General features: G+C 60.7%; 3 protein-coding genes across 3 annotated transcripts in view; 2 read left to right on the top strand and 1 right to left on the bottom strand.

Annotated features, from left to right (window-relative positions):
* GMPPB (GDP-mannose pyrophosphorylase B) lies at window positions 1-2,245 on the top strand. The gene is made up of 7 exons (XM_062610136.1): window positions 1-260; window positions 335-383; window positions 837-1,138; window positions 1,215-1,293; window positions 1,389-1,516; window positions 1,709-1,891; window positions 2,061-2,245. Exons 1-7 carry the CDS (start codon window positions 51-53, stop codon window positions 2,190-2,192), a joined length of 1,083 nt encoding a protein of 360 aa, XP_062466120.1. The 5' UTR covers window positions 1-50; the 3' UTR covers window positions 2,193-2,245.
* Window positions 2,246-2,323: 78 nt separating this feature from the next.
* RNF123 (ring finger protein 123) overlaps window positions 2,324-9,486 on the bottom strand; it is a 49,993-nt gene continuing 42,830 nt past the window's right edge. The window contains exons 36-39 of the mRNA XM_062610126.1: window positions 3,501-3,643; window positions 3,085-3,179; window positions 2,884-2,969; window positions 2,324-2,770 (exon numbers count right to left, since the gene is read on the bottom strand). Coding sequence (XP_062466110.1) covers window positions 2,671-2,770; window positions 2,884-2,969; window positions 3,085-3,179; window positions 3,501-3,643 — 424 coding nt within the window. The 3' untranslated portion in view covers window positions 2,324-2,670. The remainder of the gene's footprint in view (window positions 2,771-2,883; window positions 2,970-3,084; window positions 3,180-3,500; window positions 3,644-9,486) is intronic.
* Window positions 4,558-7,895, top strand: AMIGO3 (adhesion molecule with Ig like domain 3). The gene has a single exon (XM_062610131.1). The coding sequence runs from the start codon at window positions 5,471-5,473 to the stop codon at window positions 6,995-6,997; it is 1,527 nt and encodes a 508-aa protein (XP_062466115.1). The 5' UTR covers window positions 4,558-5,470; the 3' UTR covers window positions 6,998-7,895.

Here is a 9,486-nt window from a genome sequence, read left to right as displayed (position 1 = left end):
GGGGCGTGGCGGTGACGCGGCGGCGCGCGGTGCTGACGTGGCGCGGTGCGATGCGGGCGCTGATTCTGGTGGGGGGCTTCGGGACGCGGCTGCGGCCGCTGACCCTGAGCCGGCCGAAGCCGCTGGTGGAGTTCTGCAACAAGGCGGTGCTGCTGCACCAGCTGGAGGCCCTGCGCCAGGCGGGCGTCACCCATGTGGTGCTGGCCGTGAGCTACATGTCGGAGGCGCTGGGAGCCGCCATGCGGGAGCAGGAGCAGCGGGTAAGGGTCCCCGGCATCCCCCGTCCCGACCCGCGGCACCCGGCTCGCACCCCCCGCTCACACTGTGCCCGCAGCTCGGCATCCGCATCTCCCTGTCTCACGAGAAGGAGCCGCTGGGCACAGGTAGGGTGCGGGCAGCTGACAGGGATAGAGGCGCTGGGGCTTGGGCTGGCACAGGGGATAGCAGCGTGGGCAGCGGGGGACTAGACGGAAGTGGACAGTGGGAGGTTGGCAGGGGGACAACTGGAGGAGGGGGCACTGAGGACAGCAGTCTGGATATGGGTAGGGCTAGGGGATGCCGAGAGCAGGGACGGTACAGATGGATAGGGCTGTAAGGACTTGGGACATGGCAAGGTGTACACCAGGGTGGGCATAGGCAGGACAAGGGTGAGGGGTACACCACGATGGGCATGGACAGGATAAGAGGGACAAAGGGTGTCAGCAGAGGCTGACAGGAAGGACCAGGGACAGTGGGACTGAGTGAGGCTCTTGGGGCACGGGGGAGCTGGGATGGGCACAGGTGAGGCCAGGCGTTGGGCTCAACCTGTCCCCGTGGCGTCACTGATGGCCGGGCAGCGGGGCCCCTGGCGCTGGCGCGGGACCTGCTGGCCGAGGACGGGGAGCCCTTCTTTGTCCTCAACAGCGACGTGATCTGCGAGTTCCCCTTTGTGGCGTTGGCCGAGTTCCACCGGCATCACGGCGGTGAGGGCTCACTTGTGGTGACCCGTGTGGAGGAGCCGGCCAAGTACGGTGTGGTGGTGAGTGAGCCCGGCACCGGCCGCATCTGCCGCTTTGTGGAGAAGCCACGTGTCTTCGTGTCCAACAAGATCAATGCTGGGCTCTATATCTTCAGCCCCGGCATCCTACAGCGCATCCAGGTACAGGCTGGGATGTTGGCCTGGGCCAGGCTGGGGGTCCAGGCCCCTGGCTCAGCCCTGTGCCCTGTCCTTGCAGCTGCGCCCCACCTCCATTGAGAAGGAGATCTTCCCTGCCATGGCGCAGGAAGGGCAGCTCTACGCCATGGAGCTGCAGGGTAAGGTGCTGCACGTGCTGTAGGCAGCATGGGGAGGTCTTGCCTGCACTGTCACCGTTGTGCTGGTGGCTGTTACAATGGCCCTGTTCCCACAGGCTTCTGGATGGACATCGGGCAGCCAAAGGACTTCCTTACGGGCATGTGCATGTACCTGCAGGCGCTGCGGGCTCAGCACCCTGAGAAGCTGCACTCAGGGCCTGGTGTTGTAGGGAATGTGCTGGTGGTAAGTGCCAGCCCCCGGCACACTGGCCTTTAGCACACATCATGGACTTTCTGTCTTCCCACCACTGTCCTCGCTGCTGTCCTCGAGCTGTGGGCTGCTGTCCACGCACTGTCTGGGTGGTGTGGGCCATGCTGGGAGCTCTGGCTGAGAGCTCTGCCCTCCCGGCCCCGGCACAGCCGCTCTTCCTTCCAGGACCCCAGCGCCAAGATTGGGGCTAACTGCGTCATCGGCCCCAATGTGACAATTGGGGCTGGCGTGGTGGTGGAGGATGGGGTGCGCATCAAGCGCTGCACCGTGCTGGAGGGGGCCCGCATTCGCTCCCACTCCTGGCTGGAGTCCTGCATCGTCGGCTGGAGCTGCTCTGTGGGGCAATGGGTGAGAACGTGGGTGCACCTGTGGGAGACTGGGGCTCAGCTCTTGTGCTCCTGCTGCCTCAGGCTGCACAAGGAGGGATGGAGGGATGCACTGGTGTCTGTGGGCAGGAGCAGGAGCGTGGCACCAAGATCTGAGCCAGGGCAGGCGTGATAGGGCTTCTCTGGGGCAGGTGCGCATGGAGAACGTGACGGTGCTGGGTGAGGATGTCATCGTCAACGACGAGCTCTACCTCAACGGGGCCAACGTGCTGCCACACAAGTCCATTTCTGAGTCGGTGCCAGAGCCGCGCATCATTATGTAGCAGCCCCCACTGGGCTCTGTGCTCCCGGCTTGGATTAAATATTTATATTTCCATCTACTGAGTGTGGCCTGGCACTGGCGTGCTCCCCAGCACCGGCCTGGCTTCCCCTCCCCATGTCTCAAGACACCGCATAAGGAAGAATAATTTAATGCTGCATTTCATGAAATCAGGCCCCAGCCAGGGGCAAGGTAACAGCCCGAATGCCCAGCCCGGCCCCCTGCCCTGGCCTGGGACTGCCGTGTGTTCCCAGTGCTGCCACAGAGCTGAGGCCTTGGGCTCCCCTCCCTGAGAACGGCCCATGGGGCAAGGGGGCTGCTATGGTCCAGATGCTGAGCAGTGGGATGCTGCACCCCCCCCCCCCCAGCCTCTCTCTCCCTGCAGCCCCAAGCCCCACACTGCAGCCCCCCTGCTCTGGGCAGCATGAATATTTGGGGAGAAGCTGGTGTGCGGCGGGGAACCCGTGGTGTGGGGCTGGGCTCTATGAGCTGGCTGGCTTGATAAAGTCATCCACCCCTGTGATGGTGGCCTTGCAGAAGAAGCAGTCCTTGTTGTTCATCAGGTGCTGGTTGATGCAGGCTCTGGGACAGAGGAGGACATAGTGTGAGCTCCCCAGCACAGCATGAAGGGCAGGAGGAGGGGGCAGGTGCTGGCAGTCACCCTGGTGTTAGGGTCACACATGGAAGCTACTCACTTGCAAGACTTGTGGGAACAGGGTCTGAAGATGGCTGAGATGGGGTGTGCGTAGCAGATGGGGCAGAGATCTTCCTCACTGGTGGGCTGTTGTGGGAGGCACCAGGCAGTTAATAGTAGCAGCAAAAGCCCTGTATCCCAGGGCAGCTCTGCCAGGAGCCAGGGCTGCTGCTGAGCATGGGGAGCGGGCTGGGGCACTCACCAGTGTGGTGGCAGCTGCCTGCTTGGACTCCTCGCTTAGGTGGTTCAGCATCTTGTCCACCTTCACCAACTCCTCAGTACTGATGTAATCTGTGTCTGTGGGGACAAACTGGGTGTGTGTGGTGTGAATATGACACACATATGTATGTGTCCCGAGGTGGCTGGGCAATGCATGAGTGGCTGCGACTGCTCTTGGTGCCCAGCCAGGGCAGGGGGCCTGGTGCTGGGGACAGGGATCCCCATGCTGGGGGCAGCAAGATGGACAGGGGGCACTGCGAAGGGACAACACTGCTGAAAGCAGGCACTGGACACAACCCCATCCCCTGGCCATGGACCCCTGTCCCCAGTGCTAAGGAAGGGGACTGGGACACATCACAGGGGCAGCCCTGCTCTGCCCATCGCAGGGCCAGCACTTACAGGTGTGCAGGGAGAAATGACGCTTCTCAGTGGCCGGGGCGGTGGCTGCCAGGGCTGAGGGCTCAGCGTGGCCCAGCAGGTACTGGATGGAGCGCAGCTGGAAACAGGGGTCCGCCAGCAGCACCGCCGTTGCACGCTCGACCCTGTGGAGGGACAGTCAGGCTTCTGCCCTAGGAACAACCCTCCTGTGATCACAAACCACCACCCAGCTGCACACACCCCCCCGCCCCCCATTCCCTGCATCATCAGTACAGGCTCAAATGCAGCTGAAGGGCAGCAGCCATCCTCCTCCTCCATCATCTCTGCACAGAGGCTCCGGGGATCGATATGGTGCATCAGCACTTGCTGAGGCTGCAGCCCTCATGCACCGGTGCCTGGCTGGAGCTGCAGGGCAGCTGAAGCAGCCAGCACTGCCCTCACTTTGAAGCACCAGGGTGAGAGCTGCCACGCAGCAGCCTCATGTTGGGTGCTGTGCTCCCCCAGCCTCTGCACCAAGATGCCCCTAGGGCAAGTGGGTGCCCCCACAGGGCAGGAAGGAGGAGCAGTCATGGCTCTCCTTGGCTTCAAGCATCAGTGAGGACAGCAGGACAGATGAAGGTCACCTTAGTGAGTATTTCCATCAGGTGCTGCAGCTTGTTCACTGCCCTGGTGAAGGAGCAGAGCTGGCTCCATGGCCAGCCCTGGGGCAAGCACAGATACTGAGGCAGGAGGCAATGCAAGGGAGAAACCAGTGGCACAGGCTGAGCCTGGGCCGGGGCACAGGGAGTTAACAGCCCCTTGATGCGCAGGCAGCCGCAGCCGCCAAATTAGCTTTTTGCTGCCCTAATGGAAACCAATTCCCCAGCCGGTTTTCCGCTCCTCACTAACGCACCCAGGCTCTGGATAATGACATTCCTGCATGTCCTTCACCCTGTGACCACCCCTTCCTTGCCATGGCCTCCCCCTCTGCTATAGGGCTCACCCCATGGCTGGGAGTGCGGGGGGGGGGTCCCTGCCAGCTCGTGCAGGATGAGAGCAGCAGGAAGGACCACAAGTGGGTGTAGAGTGTGTGTTTGATGACCTTCATCTCTGCTACCAGCCTGGGTGCAGGACTGGACATGAGGGTCTCCCAGCGGTGACAATGGGGTGGATTTATTCCAGCACCCTCCCAGAGGCTGGGCAGTCACAAAGCAGCCGGCACGGCTGCCTTACAGATTACAGCCGGTCGAGGTTGCCATTCTCCAGCCAGAGGGACAGCAGCCGTGCACCAATGAGGCTGGAGGGTCGGCAAAGTGGCTCTGAGCACCCCTGGGGACAAGCAACCACGCAGGGGCTGGTGGTGGCTGCACATCACCCTGCCGGCTCGCAGGACAACAAGGGTGGACCATGGCCACCACTGCAGCCACCACTCCCCGTGCTGGGACCAATGGGATCCCGCCCAGCCCACACGCCAGCGCGTAAATAGGGGCAGGAGCGGGACCGCGCTCCTGCTGCGAGCCCAGCTCCCGGGAGATACTGGCCGGGAGGGAACTGGCTGCTGGACGGGGCTCACCGGCGGCTGGAGCGTGGGGATGTGCCGCGGCGGCACTGAGCCCCGAGAAACTTGGCACTCCAGAGACACAGGGCTCCAGGAAGCAGCGAGGCGTTCGCTCATCCCGAAACAGCGCTGAAGCAGCAGAGCATCACAACCCCCCTGGTGCTGGACACCGGCTCCCCCCGCACCTCAGTGCTGGACAGCCCACGGTCAGCTGGAGCACAGGTACGAGGCAGCTTCGCTGGGCAGGGAGATGCCACCCTTTAACTCTTACCAAGCCCCACAGCTGGAAACAGGATCCTCCTCTACAGGGTGCAAAGTGGCATCTATGGATGCTTGGTAGAGCACCCAGCCAGGGCAACACAGGGGTAGATCGGGGAGGACTGGGGCACGTTTCCTCTTGTCTTATCAAGCCTGGCTGTGCTGCCGGGCTGCACAGAGACTGCTGCCTGGCACAATGTCCCCACGAGCACCTGCAGACCAGCTCTGGCCATGGGTGATGAAGCTTCTGCTGCTGCTCCAGCTGCGTGCCCATGGCCATGCTTCCCACGCCTCCCCACTGCCCCGCAGCTGCCCCAGTACCTGCATCTGCACCTCTGACCTGCTGAGCTGCAGCCGGCGGATGCTGCAGCATGTCCCCCATGCACTGCCACCCACCGCCACCACCCTGGACCTCAGCCACAATGCCCTCACCCAGCTCCACGACCGCTGGCTGGCCGCTGTCCCACACCTTGAGGCCCTCCACATCAGTCACAACCAGATCAAGGACCTGTCTCTGCAGGCTTTCCACAATGCCTCCTACCTGCGGCACCTCGACATGTCCTCCAACCACCTGCATGCTGTGGAGACACACTACTTTGACATGCTGGTGAGCTTGGAGGAGCTGCTGCTCTACAACAACCACATCACTCGAGTGGATGAAAATGCCTTTGCTAAGCTGAGCGGCCTGCGGAAAGTCTACCTGAGCTGGAACAACCTCACCACCTTCCCCTTCCACTCGGTGCAGGGGCTGGGAAACTACAGCCTCCGCACACTGGACCTCTCCTCCAACAGCCTGAGCAGCATCCCTGTGGAGCAGCTGGCAGCTCTGCCCGAAAACATCAGGAATGGTTTGTACCTGCACAACAACCCCATCAGGTGCAGCTGCCCGCTCTACCTGATGCTCCAGCACTGGAAGCAGCGAGGTTTCAGCTCTGTGAAGGATTTTTTCGAGGAACATACCTGCAGAGTGTCTGACAACGTGCCCCGGTCCCTCATCAAGTTCCTCAAATATAACCACATGTTTGAGAACTGCTCGACGGGCCCTGAAGACGTGCACCCCTTGCCCTTCCCTGTGATGGTGGGCCAGACCCTTCTGCTTACCTGCAACACCAGCCTGCCGGCTGCAGCCACCACCTACATGTGGATCTCCCCACACCACGAGCCCATCAAACACCCAGGGAACAGCAACCGCTCCTTGGAAGTCTACCGCAACGGCAGCCTGAAGATCACAGCGGCCAAGCCCTGGCACTCAGGGGTCTACGTAGGCTTGGCCATCAACAGCCCCCACAACTTCAGCAGGCTGTGTGAGGTCAACGTGACAGTCCACTACCCCAAGCTGGATGGGGAGACCTTTAGCACTGGCCTCACAACTCTGCTGGGGTGCATCGTGAGCCTGGTGCTGGTGCTCATCTACTTGTACCTCACGCCCTGCCACTGCCTGAACTGCTGCAAGAAGCCAGCTCCTCTCAGCCCTCCGCAGGAGTGCAGCGCCCAGTCCTCCATCCTCAGCACCACTCCCCCCGCCACTGACGGGCCCAACCGCAAGGTCAGTGCCAACAAGCATGTGGTATTCCTTGAGCCCATCAGGGAGACACAGAATGGCAAGATCCGCCTGGCCCTTGGTGAGGACTTCCCTGACCCCAAGAACCCCAAGGTCCTGCAGCTCAAGTCAGACTCGGAGTCCATCAGCTCTGTCTTTTCAGACACCCCCATTGTGTCATAGCGGAGCAGAGCCGAGTGCCCTTGTCAACACCGAGGCATTCCAAGAGATCTTCTCCTCCATTGCTGCAGGATTACTGAACACCCTGAATTCCTGGCTTGACTGCGACCCACAAGGGTGATCAGCACCACCCACAACTGCTTCAGCCATGAGCTTCTGGTGGGTTTTGGGTAGGGGCATACCAGTGCCTGGCAAGAGCTCCTTGTGTGAACAAGGCAATGGCCTTGTTAGCATAAGGGCAACGCTGATGAATCCAGCATGACTGAGAAACCCCCACTTCATGTGGGCACCCCAGCTCCCTAATGCTGACACGGAGGCTGGTGGTCTGCCACGTCCCTGGGCATAAGACCAAACACGGTGCCACCGCCACAGACCTCCACACCAAGGAATAGCCATGATGAGTGCAGCACTGCCCTTGCTCATGCCAGGGCCCCTGGGGGTGGCAATGCCACCATCCTCTTCCAGCCCCTGCCATCCCCATCAATATACCATGCCTGGGAGCTCAGGAGAGCGTGACCCTGTCACAAGGGGGTTAGGCACCCTCTCCCCAGTGGTGGCCACGCAGGAGAGAGATGCAGCTCAGCCCCTGACCATGCAGCCAAGCAAACATCGCAAGCTTTTGCTTCCCAAGAAGCTGTAAATAGTCACGGCAGGATTAGGTGATGCGATACACCACCCGACCGCATTGCTCAGAGCTCCTCATGCCACCAAGGACAATGAGGTCTCGGATGCACCACCCTCCTTCACTGCTTCTCCTTGAGGTGGACAAATGCGCTGCTAAAGCACAGCTATTTAGGCAGTAATCTAATAAGCCTATCGATAAATGTGAGTAATCCTCTCCTCTCCTGGGTTGTAATTCTCTAGTTACATTGAAATAAAAATGCCTATTTTTTTAAGCTTATGCTGGGCTGAGTGTCTCCTTGCCCTTGCAGGGCAGCAGCATGCAGCCACCCTGCAACCCCTGGGCACAGTGGTGGGAGTTGGGGGTGGTCTGAGGGAGCCCTGAATTTCTGCTGGCCCAGTACACAGATTTGCACTGGGCTTTGCAGCCTCTGTTCCCATCAAACGGCTTTAGGGTGGCATCAGTGAGGGGGTTAAATGTGGTGAGACAGAGCTGGTGGCCTGGGGCTGGTGCAAGAGGGCATCAAGTGCCTTGTCCCCAAGAGCAGGTCTGCAAAGTGATGCCTGAGGGCTGGAACAGAGCAGCACCTACTGACGCAAGGGCACAACCAGACCCCAAAAGGGACAAACAGGATGTAGATGTAGGGGAGAGGCACTCTGGAGAGACCGTGAATCTCCATGCCCTCAGCAGACAGAGCCCCCACCTCACTGGACACCTCTGCTGCTTTCCCAGCACCCACCCCTGGCACAAGGAGCAGCTCTACCCCCCACATCACCTGCCTAGTCCTGCAGAGGGATAAGGGTGTCCCCCCCCCCCTCTGCTGGCCACCATGATCCCAGCCACAGCCAGAACAGGAGCATGCGGCTGTCACCTGCAGCACAGGGGATGCTGGGCCCACCTTGCTGCAGGAGCACAGCTCAGACACAACCTGGGCAGCACAAACAGGAACTAGGACCCCTCACAAACAATCCCTCTAACCCACACCCCGCCACGGCCATGCACCGCAGGCCCAAGAGCTGCTGGCAGCACCGTGACTGGTGGGAGGGGAAGGTCCCTGCAGCATCAGGGCAGTGCTAGCACCCATCCTTCAAGTCTTTCAGCCAGGAAAAAAGCAGCTTTTTTGGGTCTTTTTTTTTCCCAGCAAAACCCCAACCCTGCCCAAAGCAGTTGCCGGAAACCCCTCACCCATTCTAGGAGCAGAGAGCATTTGGAAAGCAGCTATCCTGAGACAATCTCCCAGTGCTCCTCCTGACACCAACCTTGCTCACAGCCTCATGTGATACATGCCCCAGTACTGTGCACCCCGTGCTGCTGCCTAGCAGTCAGCACAGGCGATGAGATGCGGAGCGACAGGCCCCGCAGCCTGCACCCTCACCCCTGCCACTGCCAGCCTGCCACCTCCCGTCAGTGCACAGCTCCTGACGAGCCTGCGATGCTGAGCTGGCCCCACTGGGGAGCTACAGCAGGGTGATGAGGTGCTTCTGTGTCAGATGGATAGGCGAGTGGTATCCTGTCCCTTGAGAATGGATGAGGCAATGCCATCCCCTGGTTTTACACCCAGGCAGGGATCCCACAGGAAGGATGGATTGAATTTGCCCTGGGAGTATCTGGGAAAGAGACCTAGCCAACAGGGCCCAGGTCCAAACCTCTTGCCATCCTTGTAGGTCTCCTTGCTGGTGCTAACATCAACTTCCCAGGCATTAATGCCTCTGCAAACCTGCATCCTTGGCTGTGGCTAATGACTGGACCTTGGGGAAACTGGAGTGTGAAGAAACTCCTGAGGGCTCCCCTCTGGGGACACTCCAGCCTGGAGAAGTCCAGGAGAGCCCTTCTAGGCTGGCTGCAATACTCTTATCCCTGCAGGGAGTCT

Source organism: Pezoporus occidentalis, unplaced genomic scaffold (genome assembly GCF_034315485.1).
Source record: "Pezoporus occidentalis ecotype Australia unplaced genomic scaffold, CSIRO_AGI_Poc_V1 ctg145, whole genome shotgun sequence".
Lineage (NCBI taxonomy): Eukaryota > Metazoa > Chordata > Aves > Psittaciformes > Psittacidae > Pezoporus > Pezoporus occidentalis.
This window is presented reverse-complemented; position numbering and strand designations above follow the sequence as displayed.

Coding starts and splice junctions, on each gene's coding strand:
- GMPPB (XM_062610136.1), top strand. CDS start 51: ATGCGGGCGCTGATTCTGGTGGGGGGCTTCGGGACGCGGCTGCGGCCG. Junction 261..334: donor TGCGGGAGCAGGAGCAGCGG/GTAAGGGTCCCC, acceptor CTGTGCCCGCAG/CTCGGCATCCGCATCTCCCT. Junction 1,892..2,060: donor GCTGCTCTGTGGGGCAATGG/GTGAGAACGTGG, acceptor TCTCTGGGGCAG/GTGCGCATGGAGAACGTGAC.
- AMIGO3 (XM_062610131.1), top strand. CDS start 5,471: ATGTCCCCACGAGCACCTGCAGACCAGCTCTGGCCATGGGTGATGAAG.